Here is a 20,284-nt window from a genome sequence, read left to right as displayed (position 1 = left end):
TTTGCTGCGAGAGGAGCTGCAACTTTCTCCGGGAGATGATACGCTTCAGCCCCACTCAGGCAGCCGAACCTGGGGCGAGCCCATTCCCTCTTCCCCTCGCCCGACCCGCTCTCCTTCTCACACTTGATTTGCTTGTCTGTTGCTTTGAACTGAACTCCCAACCACTGTTTAGCCAGGCTATTTATAGTTTAAAAACTGCCAATTAAAATGATACACGAGTGGGAATGTTACCTTTTTTTTTTTTTTGTAAAAAATATAGCGCTGACTACATGGTGCTTCATGCATGGTTGATTCACGGAAAGTTTGCTTCACTATACATGCATTATAGAGAGGGAGTTATTTTATTTTGTATTTGTGTATTGCTATGTGTCCTGCTGCGCCCCCCACCCCCTCCCCTGTTTATAACACTTTGGTTATAACACTCATATTGTGTGTCCCCCGGGACCCGCGTTATAGCGAGGGAGCACTGTATATAACTGCAATAAAATACGTAAAGAATTAAGAAACAAAAAATAGTGAGTTGCCTCCCACCCAAAAAAGCAGAAAATGCATAACTGTATTTTCAGGACGGAGCGATTTGCTTTGAATTGGCACTTCAGATCACTCGAATCCAAATCATAACCGCATAACAAATTTCACAGACCCAGACCCAGACCCAGACCCGAATACAATTACCAGCATCTGAAACCTTATCACAAACATAACTATTTTTCATGTAGAACTGGAAGATTTGAAAATGTGTTTTTCACAGCTTTGTTTCCACATATACAGTAAGGCATAGTAACAGTCCTCTCTCCCACTTACCCACAAGCCTAAGCAGTCATGATGGTAAATTCTCTGTAAGACGAATGAAACTCATCATACTGGAGTGCAGTTGGAAAATAAATCCAAGCTCAGTATCACAGCGAAGGACTGAGCTTGATTGGTTTGTGAACTTGTCTCAGTTCTCTTGAGGAGATGAGAACATGTGAATATGAACAGCACCGGTGCCCTCCTATGAAGCAAACATATTTTGATGTCCCTACACGATGCCCTACATTCCCAGCGAAATAAAGAACATGTGTCCCTTGTGAACAGTAAACAAGATGAGTCTTCAGGCCAATTGTAATTGACCATGGCAGCTTGGTAAGTTTTTTCATTATAATAAAATGTGGGAATGATTTCATTTAATTTATAGTGGTTATTTATCTTCAACAATGTCAGCTATTTTACAATCCCGGGTGCCCCAAGTTAATAGTTTTTCAAATTGTTTACCAAAAATTCATATAATTAGATATAATGCATCATGCAGTGTGATCTCTGGGGTCGATCCATTGAGATTAACTTAATGTATACCCTACTGTACTACTATAAAGTTACTGCAATGCCAGAATTAATTTTTCATTCGGGTGTTACAGCATAGGAGAATATGTCTGGAAAAATGCGATATGTAGATATGGTTCTTTGTTTGATTAGTGACCATAAATACTACTCCATATTAATATTTATAGCCTATTGTAACAGGGCGAGATCTGTGCTGTCTATCTGACGTATGCATGATCCTGTAGGGGAGGGGTCGGGAGCCCTGTAGGATCCGTCTGTCGATCATGGCGATCACCAAAGAGGTTGGGTGAGGGTGTGTTCTCTCCCTCTCTCTAAGTGGTCGGGAGGCAGGCCTTGGGGGGGGGGGTGCCTGACCTATACAAACTGTGCTTTGTTATTCCTCAGCCCCGCCCATCTAGGAAGAACAACAGTGACAGCCCTGGTCGTGAGGGACTGGAGAAACAAAAAGGGACAGGCAAACAAGGCTAAGGAAGACAGTCGAACCGGAGAAAAAAAAGAATAACTGCATTTATGTACCCGAATCGGGACGTGTGTAGTTAGCAGGGAAACCCTGGGCAACCCCATAGAGTAAAGTAGGGGAATAGCAAAGCGCAGGCTGAAGACCCAAGCCATGCGGGTAGCGATGGTGGGGGAACGCTGCAAGAGCAGCACCTTTTATTTGTAGTTTTGTTATTGTGTTTTATTTTCCTTTTTACTTTCACCCTTTTGTTTGTAATATTATTCTGAGCACCTGCGTGTGCACCACGAGTGAACGGTCAACCTTTTACCATTGCTGGTATTGGGTTGTGCTCTGGAGACAGTGATACAGTGCCACCTTGTGGCGTAAATAAATCTGTGCGCCAAGCGGCATCTTCAGCTAAAGTTCTGTCTTGTGTCCAGTGAATTCCCATACCCTCCCACACCTATATTAAAGTATCTTGTTTGCAATACTTTAATAACTCAAGACTAGGTGTACCGGCACATTGTTAGATAGAACAATGCAAAGTACTTGTGATTTTATGTATTCTTTCTGCTAAACTAAAACTAATAATTAATGATTCTGACTAATTACACAAATAAACTGAGATAACTTGATATTTGTGTTTTATTGTTTTGAGTGTGGACTCTATTGATTTGGATAATATCAGTCTATCCGCCAAAGATACTGTTGGTGATGTTTTTGTTTTTTGTTTTTTAATTGAGAGCCGGATGAATAATATGTGGATTAAAAGACATGAGTGGTACTAATTCCTCGTGTTTATTGAGCTGATCAGTCTGGTATAACAGAGGAGTAGATTCTTCTGTTGTTAGCACATTGTGCTTTCCCATTGCAAGTAATTTCCTGTTACAAATGAGCTTCATCCAAGTGTCTTTCTTACCTCTCTGGGTCTTGTGGCTCCCTTTAAAGAATGGAAAGAAAAAATAACTATAAAACAAACCATATACATGCAACATGCAAGATGTACACTTCACTTAATCAGAAGTAGACACATATTCATTGGACCTTAAAGAGTAAGTAGCGGAAAATACAGCATTACACGTCCCCACGTGTTGCTACAACTGTTTAAATAACGTACCTGTCATTTTTCTTTTCATTGTTAACATCCTGACAACTTTTTATACTTACAATTTTAAAGTCTGTTTCAAAGCTCTTTTAAAAATGTCCACTGTAGTGCACTGATTGTGAAAGCATTATTGACCACATTGAGCAGGTAACCATGAATAATGAACCGTGATGTGGTACGGAACAGAAAAGCCAGAGCACTTTTTGTTATGTTTGTTTTTTAATCGCTTTTTTTTTTTAATTGCTCTCCCTGCAGTGATTTAGAGGACAGGTTTCAAAACACTAGAGTGGCCATTTCAAAAAGAGCTTTGAAAAGAGTTTAAAGTTATAAGTGTAAAAAGTTGTCAAGATGTTAACAATGAAAAGAGAAATGACAGGTACGTTATTTAAACAGTTGTAGCAGCACAGGGGGACAGGTAAAATTGAGTTTCTGGAACCCCGCTAAGTACTCTTAAATTTCATATCTGGACTAGTGACATGTATTTTGTTTAGTTTTCATGTGATCTTGAAATACACAGACTAACTAAATAGCTCACCAGTGGCTTTTACTGCTGCTAGAAGTTGAACACTCAAATGTTTGTTTCACTTTTAATTTAAATGCAGTTCCTAGGGGATTCAAAATCCCTTACCTAAATTCAAGCACATTCACACTCTTGAACCCTGGCAACCTTTGAAACGCATTTTGAATCTGAGAAGAAAGGAAAAAGAAAACATTTGACTATTGTTTAAACCCATTAGTTTGTAGAAGTTCCCAATAATTGCATGACTCACAATACTCTCACAAACAGCTCTGTGCAGATATGATTGAAATGAATGATTTTGGCCTGCTGTGCTCCACAAATCCCAGCTCAGATTCTCACGAGAACCCTGAAGGGGCAGCATGCTCTGTTCTGCATTTCCTCATCACATCATCATTCGATGACTTGCCAAACAGGTTGTGTTGGTCTTCTTCTTTCCCAGTGGTCTTATATACCCTGGCTCCTCCCTTCATCCTTGGGGGCGTGCTGATTGAAAACCCATGTCGAGCTTACAAGATTATCTGAGAATCTAGACTTAACACTTTTTTTCCCATGTCCTCAATGAACCACAATAAAAAAAATTGTTTTGCTTTACCTGAGCATAACATAACCTGGGATTCATTAGTCCCATTAGAAAAATGATTAAAACTCAATATTAAAGCAACCCCTCAGAATGATTACAAGCATGATATTGTATAACCAGAAGGGAAAGGTCATTTTGGTTTTTAAAGTCTCTGTATAGCATGCCATTGGTTTGCAATGGGACTATTCTTTATTAGTGTCGGACCAGGCAGGTTCAACTATAAATGAACTACACTTTGTAAAATGGTAAATGATATGCTGATGGTTGAAAAATCTTAATATTGAGACTGAAAACCCTTAATAAGTTTTGTAGCTATTTGTTTTTTTTACTACAAATGAGATTTTTACAAAGCTGTACCTCGTAGATGAAGTGCTTAGTGAGGTCCTGGAAGCGGACGCTGTCAGGGTTCTCCAGATCCTCGCTGTAACTCTCTCCTGTCAGCTGAATACTCAGCTCCACCACCTGCTCTGCAACGGGCCTCACTGGTCTCTCTGTGACATCTACAATCTCGTTCGTGATCTGAGAAGAGGACAAGAATTAGCAAGGAGAACTTCGTACTGGATCACAGGCTGGTCTTCAAGGACCAGGGAAGAAGTCACTGTCATATTTGGTATGTTTGAAGATTGAATAATAAAAATTATCTATTGAGACTGCTATTGCTATGGCTGGGACTTTGTTTTCACCCAGCTGGTAAACTGTTTGTCTACCCAATTGGATTTGGCATCGCCCTGGTGTGAGGCATGTTCTGCTGGTATGAATGCCAGTTTACTTAAGCATCGCTGCAATCTAGTCCACCCAACAATGCCACACTTGTACCCTGGTGACAATGACTACTCTCATGACAATAATGCCAGAATTATGTGCAAATGGAACAGACTACGGGTATCTGCCTTGGACGCCAAAATTCCCAGATCTCAATCCAGCTTGAACGGCATATTTATCATTACGATCCTCTGCCTACCAATTGCTGGAAATTTTAATGACGTCCCTCGGGACTCCTTTCAGGACATTGTGGAGTTTATGCCATGTTGTGTCAAGAATGTGAGCGGGCAAAATGGTGGGCCAACCCTATATTAGGCACAGGTCCTAATAAAGAGGCCACACAGTTGACATATAAATGTGTGTCCATTCCTACATTGCATTAACTACAGGGTTAAACAAAGGTCAACGAAGAATGAAACCTGATGCTTACACTACTTTCATTTTCCTCACTTACACTGTCTTCACTGGACGGGATTGTTTCAACGGAGACCATCTGCGTGGGAGAAACATTTGCTGCTGCGTCTGGAGGCAGAAACACATTATGGTGGAGCTGGTAGTGATACACCCAACTGAATCCTTAAATCCAGAGAGAGAGTTGCTTCTAATTCAGCTGCATTTGCTGGCCAGAGATCTAAGGGCCTTTGTTGACGAGAAAAACAAATACTGTTTTGTTGGCCGGGGTGATTGTCCACCTTTGTTACCAAAGATGTATTGCTTCTCGTAAAAGCAAATAATGTTGCATTTGTTTGTCAAGCAAGTGATTTAATTTATTTTTTTATAACTTGCCATTGGACTTAAATGAAACAGCCTTTGTCTCTTTAAACTGATATATGATCTGACAGAAAATAGTGTTACAATTACTGGTACATTGAAGTTACGTGATTCAGTCACTTCCTTTATGTAAATCGGATTTAGCCAGTTTATAGTCAAGTGACTGTAGCTAACAAAATATTTCAATAAATGTTCCCCATCTTGCACATCCATTCCCAATATGGGTCTTAAATGTGCGGTTTGTAAATAAAAACATGTTTTAGCAAACATGTGTTTTCATTTTAAAGCATGAAATGTGGTACTACATGAGGTTCAAGAAATGTCTTTTTGCCAAATATTCTTTCAGATTATCTTGCACTTCCTGGGTCATTTCACCTGGAGAAAAATGATCGTCATCCCTTCAGGGCTTTCTCTCCTGTCCGCTACTAACCAGCAGCTTCCTTTAATGATGCTTTGAACCTGAAGACCTGCTGAGGAGAAAGGATCCAGGAAGTGCAAGTGTTACAGATTTCCTGAGAATAAGGCCCAGAAACTTAGAACTTTCTTTAATCCAGAGTAGTACCAGGTATAATGTTTTACATTGAAAATGCACGCTTGGTATAACATGTGTTTCTTTTCAAATTGCACATGGGAGACCTACTGTATATCGTTATTGCATGTGCATTACAGGTAGTATTTCTAAAATTATTTTGTTAGTTAGAACCACTTTAAGTTTTTTATAACAACTTCTTAAAGCTTGTTTATCATCCAGCCTGGCTATAACTGGACCCATAAATGAGAGACCATTTTCAATGCTCTGAGGTGAAACATGAAGTTATCAGCCACCTCCGTTCTGCAGACTAGGTAAACCCTGCAGCACCGGCAACAAGAGAGTGTCGCTAATCCGGATTACAAACTATTTCTGTCTGCCATAGCTGCTGGACTTGTTCAAGATATATGACCAGAGATGGCCTAGCACTTAGAGCTCAGAACTGAGCTTCAGAAATGAGAAGACTCAGTTTTGGCACGGGGGCCACTAGAAAATATATACCTACCATGCAAAAACAAGTGCAGTTACAATACAATGAAAGCATATACACTCTTTCAGTACTCACTTTGCAAAAAGACAACCCCACTATAACTAATTAGTAAGGCTGTATATTGTTCACGGTTATCACAGATTTCCGTGAAATGTACCCATTACTGTGTAATATGTAGCTCCCCGTGAAAATTCCCATTTCTGAAAGAATAGTGTAAATATACATATTTTATATCACTTAAAAGTAAATCCAGCAAAGGTTTTCCTTATTGACGCACTACCTGTTACACTGCACTTAAGAACCTGGCAGTTTGCTTCCGGTTAATGATTGAACACACTGCATAGAGCTGCACAATTTCTTTAAATGTCTTCAATGAAAGACACCAGCTGCATCAAAGATCGAAAATATTTTTGCTACAAATCGCTCTGTCCAGTACAAGAATGGGACATTTCACATGTCTGTTATTATTTTTAAATGTATTTATGTTTTTATTTTGTTTGATAATTCACCGATGGTGAAAATTGAATGTCTTTAAAAGATGGACATCAAAAAACGAAATATTCAACAATTTAGCATTTACTTTTTTTCAGGTAAGAAATTTAAATATTAAGGAACGTTTGTTATATAACTACTCTAGGGAAAATGCTTCATTTTGAAAAAACGGCATTTTTTCTGCTTTAATAAATATTATGTTTAATCATGAAATAGCCTGCTATTTTTAGACCGATAAATGCAGTAAAATAAGCATTTTTTTACTGTGAAAAAAATAGAGCTCACTAATTAAATAGCTTCACCAGTAATTAAAACATTTCTTATATGGAAATCTATTGGGATGTACCCAAGACCAGAAGGGACTCACTAGACAAATTGTCCTGGACTGTGCTAACAGTCTGCCACTTTGACTGGAGTTATGAAGTATTCAAATTCGTACTGTGAGATCTCATTGATATTGATCTGCTGCTGATTGGAAAGATCAGACTAGATATTAAATTGCTTTCAACTCAACCTTAGTCATGCAAAACATTATATTAGCAAATTATTTATAATCACTTTTTGCAGCTCATTTAGATGTTGTGGATAAATATCCCTCTCACTAGAAAATATATAATAGCAACCTATTGGGATCACCTGTAGTGGAATAAAGTTATAAAAAAAAACTAAAGATTTGCACCAACCTCTTCGAGTAGTATTGTCAAGTTCAGCCGTAGAGGCTGTTGGTTGTGTGCTGGAAAGAGATTAAAAAAAAAAAAAAACATTAGGCCTATTTAGGGTGTAAACAAAAATGTGTCACTTTCTTTAGTCACCACTAGAGGGCTCATTGCGAGGCTACATTTTCAAGTCGCGAGAAATATTTGTAGCCTATTCAATATTTAAAAGGATTCTAGAAACAAACCTGTGATACTACAATAAGATCTCTGGATTCTGATTTCATCTTAATGGGAAAAAACTGTCCACACAAGTACTTTCAAACTAATTATTAACCAAGGAACACAGTTGTTTTGCGAAAGGAAACGTAGGTCATGCATTTCCAACAGTTTTACTTAGCAACCGATTTATCTTTTTTTATGAACTTCAATAGCTGACAGGCAGTTCTGTGAACACCTTAGCTTGTTTCATAATTCAGGCTGGGATCTAAAACCAGGAGTAACTCAGACTGGGATGTAATTGTGGTAATTTTCCAACACACCCTGAAGGATTGGAACTTTTGTTTTTATCTGTTGTACTTCTTCACCATTCAACTTTTAAAGAGCAATCTGCAGAGCAGCCACATGCTCACTATAGATCACATGACATGATTTTCTGTTTTACGGCTCCATGCCTCTGCCATGCTACTGTACACCACGGTAATATAAAAAAAAAAAAAAAAAAAACTAAAACCAAGCTTAAGCATGGTAAAAAAGCTTAGCCAAGCATTCTGAAAGCATTCCTAAGCTTCTGGAAACCCTGACCAAGTGATTTCAATAACAATGTAGTGGCACTACAATGGCAATACAATGGGGCTATATACTATTTTTGGTGAAATGAAGAGTAATAATCAACCTTCTCTAATTTTTGATAGTTCTACGTATACCCTGTAGCCGAAACTAGCTACAGCCACAGCTGTCAAGCACATGTTTATGCCACTGGAGGAAATTCACAAACCCTTCCACTACAAAGTGTCCTTGTGCACATTGTTTCTCTAAAAAGAGAAAAATACTCTTTAATGTTACAAAACTAGAAATAGACATCTTATGAGCCCTTGAATTAAATGACTCAGTTTTGCAGCTTTAATGGGTGTTTTTCTCCTTACTCTTTTGAGCGAACGACTTTGTGAATTTCCCCACTGTACAGTGGTAGCCATTTACCTGTCACCATACTGTCGTTGTGCGACAACGCAAACATGTGACAGCTTTGCAATCCTGTTTTTTCTGATTACAGGTGGAAAATGGGAGCAGAAAATGCATTCAACAAATCAGCAGGAAGCGCTGAGGCCACTCGTGCAGTTTGTCAGAGCATTGCTAAAAGGCACATGGTGAAATTTTATAGCTGGTTTTGGCTACCACTGTATATGCTGCAATGGGATTGGTCTACAAGAATCTGGTGTTTATTGAGGGGCTGGAGCGATAGTAGCAACTCTGTGAGCCAGATGTTAGTTATGTTTTCCTACCTGCACAAGAGATGCCACAGGTTAGTGGGTTGACTGGAGATTGTACAAAAGGGTGGCAGAAACAGGGAGGAGTATAAATGCATTGATTCTAAAATCAGTGGGTTTTTTTAATCTTTCAGGAGGATATCAATTAGCATTAAGCTATGAATAAGTTACAGTCAGACAGAGGTGAACCTCATAGATCCCAATTAACTGGATTAAAGCTCTGACGTCTACTATCTGAAAAGTTTAAGCTTGGTTCCATTCCATTCACTCTCTCTCTCTCTCTATTTATATATAGAGTCATTTTTGTTTATCCATTTTTTCTGTCAGATTAATTCTTTCTTTCCTACTTAATATTTTATTATCTTCACTTATTGACAGACCTTATAAAAAATATGGTTCTACAGAAAGTGAGGATACTGTACACTTTAAAATACAGGTACATTAACTACACTGCAGCTACACTGTATTTACACATTTGTCATATTATGTAATACCTGTACTTACAACAAAATTATATGACCAGGAAATGTACTTTATTAAAGGTATGTGTAACAGGTAGGGCTGTGTATGGACTGCTGTTCCACATTTTCCTGAACCCTTGTCTGTGAGAGCTTAAAAGCTCTATAACTACACTTGCAGAGAAGCCTGGCTCTGTTGCAAAGTGGTTTAGACGGTCGCTTGCTGGGTTTTGTGGTTCGCACCCAGCCTCCACCCTGTTACACGTCTTGTTCATCTATGGAGTTCCATGCTCACAATCACAGAATGCATGTAGTACATTTTTATACATGGTAACTACAGCTTAAATACAGCATAACTACATGCCGTTAATGCACCTGTATTTGAACTAGAGGTCTTCACAGGTCCAAATTAATCAACCTGACCCGACCACGAACCAACAATTATTTACCCGACCCGACCCGATATAAAATTCTTGTTATTATATCCGGATCCAACCCGGCCCGAAAAAAGAGTGGCCCACTTTTCCTTTCCCCAGCTTAGTATATGCACTGACTAGATACAATATTAAAGCAGTGTTTTTTTCCAGTCAAGCTGGAAATCTGTAAAACTAAATATATAATATGTTTGTGTAAAAGATACAAAGATTAATACATTATCTGAAAATCAAATGAACTGAAGTATGATCTCGTAACTACGTGATTTTATTACAAACTTAACACAAGAGCAAATGGAATTGAGATGTAAAATTTGTGTTTTGCAAAATGTATTTTCCTTCTTTGGCCACAATAACAACAAATGATTCCCACACCGCAGACTTGCATTTTTCTGTGCGCTTTTGTTCATGGAATTCGTTTTTCTTTCACGTCCTTCATAAACAAATCCATTACTCTGACTTTTAAGAATGATCTAAAAGAAACACCTTCGATATGGGTCACGTGTCTGCTGCTGCTGCGCTCTGCAAGCCATGTCATGTGCTACTGGGGGAAGCCAATCCACGCAACATGAATTATAAACAATGATTTTTAGTACCAAAGAGAGCCTCTTTAATAGCAATCAACAGTTTGTGTATTACTGAGTAAACAAAATCAGACCCAACCCAACCCGACCTGATGTTGCATGACAATTCTGAACCCAAAAACCCGTTTGGTACAGGTCGGGTCTTGGGTCCTCGGGTCCGGGTAGACCCATGAAGACCTCTAATTTGAACATGCTGTTGCACTTTTAAACTTCTTAATGGTTTGCACAATAATCTTGAAACACTTCCCTGTTGGTCCCACATTAACCAATCAGTTGCAACCAGGCCCCCCTTCATAAGAGGCTCCACATTTAAGTTCAGTCAGGAAACTTATTTATTAAAACATAGACTAGACAACACGACTACATTATACAGCTTACACTACATTCTTTGGCCTTTGGCCTTGCCTTTCGAGGTAGCCATGTCCATAAATTAGCTTGCAGATAAGTGAAGAGGCTGACCGTAGGGAAGCCATGAGCAGGGGGCCAGGGTAGCTGGGGAGGCTAGGCTAGGGAGGCTAGGGAGGAGGAGGCAAACTCTGGTGCACTGCAGGGACGTAATGGATTGAGGTAAGATATAAATCCTTTCCATGTCGATCATTGGACGTATTGTTTATCAAAGGACAAATAAGATACTAGCTATTGGATTCACGATTTGATCTGATATTGGAAGATATATGCTTGATGTTCACATGATTTGATCTGTGGTTAAAGTGAGTTCTTTGCCAGAACCATCACTTTGCTTAATATTATGTCTGTTGAGTTTAATCAGTTCTGTAGTCTAACTGAAATAAATTAAATCAAAGCCTTTCAGTTATGTTGTGCTCATGGCTTGGCCACTGTCACACACCCTCTACAACATACAGTTATGAGATTAATAAAAAGCATTACTTTTGGTTTTGTTACTACAGACAGCTATGCCATTTAAAATCACAAAAACAAAACAAACACAAAAAGGCAGTCTCACATACCTGCATGAACCATCAGGGCAAGGGCTGGGTGAAAGAGAGCACATTGAAATAGATCTCACTTATATTGCCAGAACAAGTACAATTATGGGAAAAGACCACATATAGAGTTCTCATTACCTGTTTTGTGACATCAACGACAATCGCTGAAAAAAATAAATGAGCATTATTAATGTGTAGAGAATTTAATTGGACTTCATTTATCTACATACATCTGCATATACAAAGCACCATTTACATATTTTTTGTTTCTGTGGCTTTAACTTTGAAAACTATGAACCAGCCAGAAGATATATATATATATATATTTGTCTTTATTAATGCACAGAGGAGGCCATGTACGTTGCATCCTTACATTATTTATGAATTGTTTACTCAGAATCTTGGAAACACTTTGAACTCAACTGAAAAACCATACTACAGAAATTCAAAATGAAATACAGAGAATATTTCTAATTCATCTATAGTAAAACCATGGAGAATAGTGGCCAGTAAACTTACATTCTGGACCAGAAGAAGGTGCTCCTCAGACTGACTGAAGCTGGTGCCGATTTCAAACATGCTCATGGTCCCGTCCTCACAGAGCTTCATCCAGCGCTGGTACTCATCCCGTTCAGGAAGTCGGCCCCAGAAGATCTTAAATGCCTCCCACACAGTTTCTTGGCACACTAGATAAGAGAAGACAATGAATACAGAGAGGTACCATTCAGAATAGCATGTTGTCTGTACCAGATCACTTGTTGTATTCTTATGACCAGGGGTTCATGTGTAAGCAAAAAGATACCGGATATTAAAATTATGGAAGAGGGATAGCATTTTTGTTTCTAGAACTAATATACTGACCTTTACTTACAGAAGCCCCCGTATATGCTTCAAGTTCTCATCTGCTTGTGGGTTGGGGTTTTGTGCTTTATTATTGGTGTCGGTAGCTGCTGATAATTTGCCTTTGAACTTCCATCAAAATAGGTCACTTGGTTTACACTTGGCTACCAGCACCTACACATTAATTGGCTGTTACAGTGTGGTTGTGGGTTCAAATCTCCGCTCATCCACTCTTTTCCCAGAGCAGTATGCCACTAGAAATGTAAGGCTGGATCATGGTTGGGCTAATTCCTAATTAAATCAAATTATGACTGGTGCACAGTGAGGCTCGCTGGCCATAACTGGGTTTATTGAGCAAATGCCCTCCTTATGGTAACCTTTAAGTAGTCCCTGGATCAATTAAATGGACAGGTCTGATTCCTATAATCACAGAGTAGTTATTTTGTTGCTGGGACGTAGTAACCATTTAAACAGAGGCATCACACATTCTAGGTTCACCAGACAAATTATGCAGTGTATGGTTTATGAATGAAAATGACATCATCCATTTAGAGATGAAATCTAACACTAAATAAAATGATATAGCTTTTTGTACTACTGTAATTCCTCAGTTTCTAAAGACTTTTGTTTGTGAATCCCTTGTGCTTAGCTTCTCACTGCTCATTTGTTCGGGTAGAAAAGAAAGATCTATTTCACTGCCCCTCTGCTCCAGGGTCTCGTCTTTCACTATTAAAGTCAGTTCTTCTTATAATACAGGGACCCAAGAGGATACTGTAAAACACATTAAATACGTCAACCAAGGAAAGGTTTAGGTTACTTTGCAAAGACACACATTCCCTGCACCATTTAGTCTGTGTGTGTGTGTGGGGGGGGGGGGGGGGGGGTGATACTGCTCTATACCTACAATATCAGAACAAGTAACTAGTCCAGTAGCTTGAGCACATACTTACAGGTGTACCTGACTAGACCTAAAAGAACCATTTTACTTTCAGTACAAAAAAAGCTTTTTATTAGTTATATATAGCATATAGGAAAGAAAATGGGGAAATTGTCAGCATTTTATCAAACGGTTTCTAAATGATTAAGTTGAATGCAATTGCCCTAATTATATTTAATTGATTTAAGTATTTGTCAATTTAAGAAAATATTGCTGAGCCAGACTGGAAGCTTGGGGCTGAAGAAAGTTTAATAACAATTTATAATACAGGGATACCCTGGCTAGGGAGAGATACAGTTCTTATAGCACTGACTGTGACACAGCCTATTCATCCTCAACTCCAAACACTCTGCCCTATCCCAGCACCTTTATACATTGAACTTCATTCCCAACCACTAGAGTGCACTCTAGTGACCTCACACTAAACAACTAACTCAAAACCAACCGTTTTGGAAACCATTTTCCCCAGTCGGCTCCAGTGTTTCCTCCCAGAATTTCTGGATCTTTAAATTCCACCTCACGCACCCTAAAAGTTTCTTGCTTTAATGGAAATATTGAATACACATACATTTAACTGTCCACATCAAATTGTTGATCTTTAACATCAATAAAGACTGCATTCTTTAAAAAAAAAGGACCTGCTTGTTTATACTTATTTTTTAAATTAAAGAATAAATAGACATTTAAAAAGAGCAATGCAATAACTTCCAGTAGGAGGATTCTGACAACATCTCTTTGTTACTCCCAGTTATAATATTATATAATACATACATAATTCCCAATGTGTTGTAAATTACATTGACGAGTTTAAGATACAGTTTCACTGATGAGTTCAGGTTATAGGCCTATAACAATGTTTATAGGCCTAAATCTAGTGTACAAATACACTATCTACAACAGTGAGCTAATCACATGATGTAGAATCAAATTACGTACATGAAGTATTAAACACGCTAACTATGGGTTACTTCTTTTAAGTGTTTCCTTATTAATGTAGCATGTGTGTCGTTTTGTAGGATTTGTAACGTCAACCACACAGTATCACCATGTCCTGTACCACATGTCATTGCATTGAAAACCAGACTGGTCTGCATTCAGTTTTGAAGATAAATAAATCAAGTTTAAATCGCCCCAAAAGATCTTAACCATATCGATTGTATTTTGTACAACAACAAAAAAAGATGCATTGATCCCTTACCTCCGAGTTTGAAATATTTCAAATGGTTTGTTATTGCCTGTTGAACAGTTTCATGCGGACAAACTTTAACTCCACTGGGAAACAACACGTTGCGTTTTCTTCTGGGAATTGCGCTTTTATTCGCATTATATTTTAAATCAGGGAATGGAACAAGTCCTTCCAAAATTCCTGTCAGTTGGAGCTGCCCATGTTGTGCTTGCTGTACAGGTATTTCTGGACTGATGTCTGAAACAGAAGAATAGACCATTACATAGGCTATATATTGCCACATGAGGACAGCACTTATATAGTCTTCATGCCAAAGTACAATTTACTAAAGTGTGTTTAATTTATAAAATGATGTTATTAAACTGGACTGTTGTCCATGTAAACACGATTAATTTGTATTCTTTGACAACATGATACAGCTTTAAAACAATGTTTTTGGGCTTCCGAGTGTCGCATCCAGTAAAAGCACTCGCTAGAGTGCAGGGTGCGCTGTATAGCCTGGACGTCGCCGGTTCGAGTCCAGGCTATTCCACAGCCGACCGTGGACGGGAGCTCCCAGGGGGCGGCGCTCAATTGGCCGAGCGTCGCCCGGGGGGAGGGAGGGTTAGGTCGGCCAGGGTGTCCTCGGCTCACCGCGCACCAGCAACCCCTATAGTCTGGCCGGGCGCCTGCGGGCTTGCCTGTAAGCTACCCAGAGCTGCGTTGTCCTACGACGCTGTAGCTCTGAGGCGGCTGCACGGTGAGTCTGCAGAGTGTAAAGAAGCGGGCGGCTGACGGCACACGCTTCGGAGGACAGCGTGTGTTCATCTTCGCCCCTCCCAAGTCAGCGCAGCGGTGGTGTTTTTAATATATAATACTGCATACACGTAGACTCACACATAATAATAATAATAATAATAATAATAATAATAATAATAATAATAATAATTATTATTATTATTATAATTATAATAATAATACCCGTGCTGGCTTGAAGAGTTCCTCTCGTTACGATGAAAACTAAGACACACAGAAAACTTTTCCAGTAAAAATCCAGCATTTTGTATCCTGAAAAAACAAGCAGAAGAGGCTAAAAGATAAAGTAACTGCAGCATGGCTTAATGTCCTTGTTCATAAAGCATCTCTCTCTCTCTCTCTCTCTCTCTCTCTCTCTCTCTCTCTCTCTCTCTCTCTCTCTCTCTCTCTCTCTCTCTCTCTCTCTCTCTCTCTATATATATATATATATAATCATGTTGGCATATTTGGTACATTTAGTCATTCTCCATTACATATTTACGCACATTTAATTTAACTTACCGCTTCACTAGCTTTGATGCGTATTTCAATGCGTTTGAGTAATGCAAAGTAACGCCAATGGTGCTGAAAGACAGCTCCGCGGATACAGCAGGCATGTGGGATTTGCCTAGATTTTTTTTTCTTTTTTTAACTTTAATCCTCTTTGCTAATCTCTTTAAAGTAGCTCGTCATGTAGTTAACAAACCTGCCGATTGCACAAGGACGCTTAAAATACAATTAAGTAATTGCTGTAACTGAAATTTAGTATGTTACTTGTTGGAATGCGGAGTGTCAAAACTCCCCTGGGTAATACATTCAAGTTGATGCTTACGTTTTCCATTGTACACACACACACACACACACACACACACACACACACACACACACACACACACACACACACACACACACACACACACACACACACACACACACACACACACACACACACACAGGCTAAACGAAGATAGTTAAAATGCATTTGTGGAAAACTATTGCATAGACTATTGCATTGGCGACACTCAACTCGTCTGAACGTCTGGGTTCATTTGAATTAAATGCAGGTGATAAATCTTGTAATTTAAATGCATTCGATTTTGTAGTTGGGAAGTAAACCATTTCCTAATTATCTAATTGTACTACTGCTGTATTACTACTACTACAGATAATAATAAGTACAGAACATGATAGGTTCACCAACAAAGAGTATTATTATTATTTATTTATTAGCAGAAGCCCGTATCCAGGGTGACTTACAATTGTTACAAGATATCACATTATTTTTACATACAATTACCCATTTATTCAGTTGGGTTTTTACTGGAGCACTAGGTAAATTATCTTGTACAAGAGTACCTCAGCAGTGTCCCCACTTGGGTTTGCACCAACAACCCTCCGGTCAAGAGTCCAGGGCCCTAACCATTACTCCACACTGCTGCCCTATATACAGCACCCTTCTCTGATGTCTGTATATGTTTTGAATGTATAATTGGTGGAAGAACCATTATACTAAACACATATTGTATTGTCATTGAGAGCACCTCGAGTGTATCATCACCTATGGGTTGAAGAAATTGTTACCATAAGCATGTATCTATCACAAACTTAATAGAAGTCAGATGTTCGTATGGTGGTCAAGATGTTGAAAGGTGACCCAATAACTTATTTAAAATGCATACAACGATTATCCAAGATGTATGGCAACAGACACGTCAACTCATTCGTGATCAGGAAAGGGAACATTTAGAGCGTACCTGCACGCATGCTCACATGTTGAGTTCCAGTTCAAATAAGCCTACACAAACGCAATGCTTGGAGGTTAAAAGCAGCCTGCCAGACGTGCTATTACCCTTGTTATGTTTATAGTACAGATAATCTTGCGACCCAGCTCACCTTAGTGATTAACCTTGTCATTGTAAAACAAGGCAAACATTACCATGTGTGCTTTCTTCGGCAGCAGGGCTACTCCAAAGAGCCTTGATTGGATTGTTGTTGTTTCATTTCAAAGAAACTCAAAGTATGTAAACTAATAAGACACAGGCTAAGTCAGTTCTTATGCAGATATCCTACACATTTGATCCACTTCTGTGCAAGTGCAACCCATTCGTGCGACATATTAGCAGAGCCTGTTTGATGGCAGCACAAAGAACATTGAACATTCTACCCATTTTAATTCCAAAGATTCTGGACATGAAAGCCTGATTTTTGGATGTTGTGTAATACAAAAGTAAAATAAATAAATAAATAAATAAATAAATAAATAAAATGTTAACCACGAGGAATATCCCGTTCTACCTGCATTTCAGCTCTCTTTTCACATTCATTGGCAACATTGATGCAATGCATTGCCAGCAGTGTAGGCTTTGTTTTGGAAACCGCTATTCTGATTTTGATGACACGTTGCATTTCTTAAAATGTTGTTAAATGAAGGTGTTTAAAGTAATTGTTTAACAAAATATATTATTTGGGTGTCTATTATATTTTATTCTACTCATGATTTAACGCCTCCTTGTGATCCTTTTCTTTGCATTCAAAAAGCACATGCATGGAATAGCAATTTGACATAATATTTCTAATTATGGGACTAAATTGGCTAATTTAAGTATTTGTCTATTTGACTTAATGTGCACCCTTCCAATTGCTATACAAGCTGCCTCCTTGTGACCAGTTTAATATAAAGACCAGTAAGACAACAAGACCGCGCTGTGTCAATCCCTTTCCATTTGGACACTATCTGGATCTCCCTCTCTATTAGGAACACCCCTCTACTGGGTCCATTTTACCAGATCTCCCTCTCTGTTAGGAATACCCCTCTACTGAGCCAATTTTACTCTGTGCTTTTGATAATCATAATAGAAGAATCTACCATGAATAACGTCTCTTTACAGACTTAATGCACAAGTCAGCTATACACGTAAAGGCAATATAAAAACAATCACCTCATGCTATTAGTCAAAACATGTGTCTCCTTGACTTAGGGGTCAATGTGATCAACCTATGAAATCATCCACTACTGTATCTCATTAGAACATTTTACAGCACTGGAGAATCTCCCTGGATTGCACCAACTATTTAAAATGTTCTAATAAAGTCTAAGGGTGGCCAAGGAATAAATTGAACAAATCAACCCTTAGTTACTTATAGTCTTAGCTCATAATTTGCTGTCCGTTATTCTTCTTCCCAAAACTTCAAACACTAAACCAATTTTGAGGTAAAACTATGAGAATCTAAGTCATTAGGGCAATTACACAAACATTCTGACTAATGCTTTCCTTATTACAATCTGACTCTACTGTTCTTGGAGGCATTAAATGTAAACAAGTACCCATTATGGTTGAGATTAAACCAATTGCTTTCAATGGCAACAGAGGCCACTTTAAACATTTGTGTTTTGCACGCTACTTTCAGATAAACTACACATTCTGATCCTGAGTTTAATCTCATTACAACCAATGGGGGTCCTGATAAAGTCCTTATATTCGCTGTAGTCTTGGATAGGCATACTTAAGTGGCAGTGCTGAATATCAACAATCTACAATCTACTTGCCACCATATGTTCCCAGTTTCTTACTCTTATCTTCATTGACAGCTGAGCTCAGTCTTTTTACCCAATACATTACAGCAGCCAATTAGTGATTTCCTAATGAGAATTCTGTCTTTCTAGTCTTCATAAACCCACTGTTACCCTATGTGAAAGATGCTTGGTGCTTTTAATTGAGAATTGAGAATTGAGAATGACTAGTGCTATTCCTGTAGGAACATTGTAAGATGTGATCAACAGTGATATCAATAAATAATCATATTGTATCATTTGCAAAGGTAAAAACATGAAGTATATTAGCCAACGTAACTTGCAAGATTTACCAAATAAAGCTAATTTAGAACTTTGATGTAAAACTATAAGAGGCAGAAGAAAGAGTAAGCGGGCGATCTTCAGGTATGTTTCTGACATATTACCACTGAGGTCTCTCATTACTGCAGCTTTAACACTACAGTAGCTAGGCCACTTTGATTCGAACCACCTTTATGCTCAAGGGCAAACTGAAACAGTGGTTCAAGATGTGTACTTTCTTCTGACATCTGCTGCTGACAAGAAATGTTCAATTTTTTGGTCACAGCTACCATTTTGTTCCTTCCTAGAATGTAGTTAGACACCATATTTAGTGACATATTTAGAGCTACTTGTATGTGAACACAGTAGTTCCCCATCACTTTGTAGTTGGGGCCCCATTGTGACCTCTTCAATCAAAAAATATTAAATGATATATTACTTAATTAGCTGCATGCGCTCAATCATAAGTATTACAAAACATCTAATATTTTACAGGTTTCTATTTAGCATATCTATACTGCTGAAATGCACCTATATCTAGATTTAAACAACACTCAAATGGAGGGGACATCTGTTTCTCAATTGTCTATATATTTTGGTGCTATATATAGTGTATATGCAGAAATTTGATTTTTAGGCTGAGCCTACCATCCTTTTATTTGTATTAGAATATATATATATATATATATATATATATATATATATATATATATATATATATATATATATATATATATATATATATATATATAACAAAGGTCTATAGATAAAATACATTACATTGTACACATTTCAGCTTTTACCTTGTGATCACAAGGGCAATTTGATATTGGTAGGACATACCAGAATTATTAACTAATACATTTTTCTTGTCATCACATCCTGATGGCTTCAGTAGAGCTCTCAGAATAATAAATGTATTATTTCCCAAGTGTATGTTAAAAATACCCATAACACATACCATTGCCAGACGTACAGCAAATGTGGTATAGACATGATTCTGAGAGCTCTACTAAAGTGATGGGTTCCTTATCAAATTTTTTAGAAAGTTACCCATACCCTTTAGGAACATTTTTTGAAAGCACATCATATATTTCGAATGTGATTGAATATGCTCCCATTTTTACCTCATTAAACTTGT

General features: G+C 38.2%; 1 protein-coding gene across 3 annotated transcripts in view; it reads right to left on the bottom strand.

Annotated features, from left to right (window-relative positions):
- The window catches only part of LOC117406212 (interphotoreceptor matrix proteoglycan 2-like), a 40,862-nt gene extending 24,948 nt beyond the window's left edge, over positions 1–15,914 (bottom strand). For 2 of the 3 annotated variants that reach the window (XM_059029858.1, XM_059029859.1), the window contains exons 1-12: positions 15,834–15,914; positions 15,498–15,584; positions 14,550–14,774; positions 12,094–12,260; positions 11,713–11,738; positions 11,596–11,619; positions 9,167–9,199; positions 7,695–7,744; positions 5,184–5,251; positions 4,325–4,486; positions 3,496–3,554; positions 2,682–2,702 (exon numbers count right to left, since the gene is read on the bottom strand). In XM_059029858.1, coding sequence (XP_058885841.1) covers positions 2,682–2,702; positions 3,496–3,554; positions 4,325–4,486; positions 5,184–5,251; positions 7,695–7,744; positions 9,167–9,199; positions 11,596–11,619; positions 11,713–11,738; positions 12,094–12,260; positions 14,550–14,774; positions 15,498–15,576 — 914 coding nt within the window. In that variant the 5' untranslated portion in view covers positions 15,577–15,584; positions 15,834–15,914. The remainder of the gene's footprint in view (positions 1–2,681; positions 2,703–3,495; positions 3,555–4,324; positions 4,487–5,183; positions 5,252–7,694; positions 7,745–9,166; positions 9,200–11,595; positions 11,620–11,712; positions 11,739–12,093; positions 12,261–14,549; positions 14,775–15,497; positions 15,585–15,833) is intronic. The other variant, XM_059029860.1, reaches the window with a different exon arrangement.
- Positions 15,915–20,284: the final 4,370 nt, after the last annotated feature.

Source organism: Acipenser ruthenus, chromosome 9 (assembly GCF_902713425.1).
Source record: "Acipenser ruthenus chromosome 9, fAciRut3.2 maternal haplotype, whole genome shotgun sequence".
NCBI classification, from domain to species: domain Eukaryota; kingdom Metazoa; phylum Chordata; class Actinopteri; order Acipenseriformes; family Acipenseridae; genus Acipenser; species Acipenser ruthenus.
The sequence above is the reverse complement of the archived record's forward strand: the minus strand, read 5'-3'. Positions and strand labels throughout refer to the sequence as shown.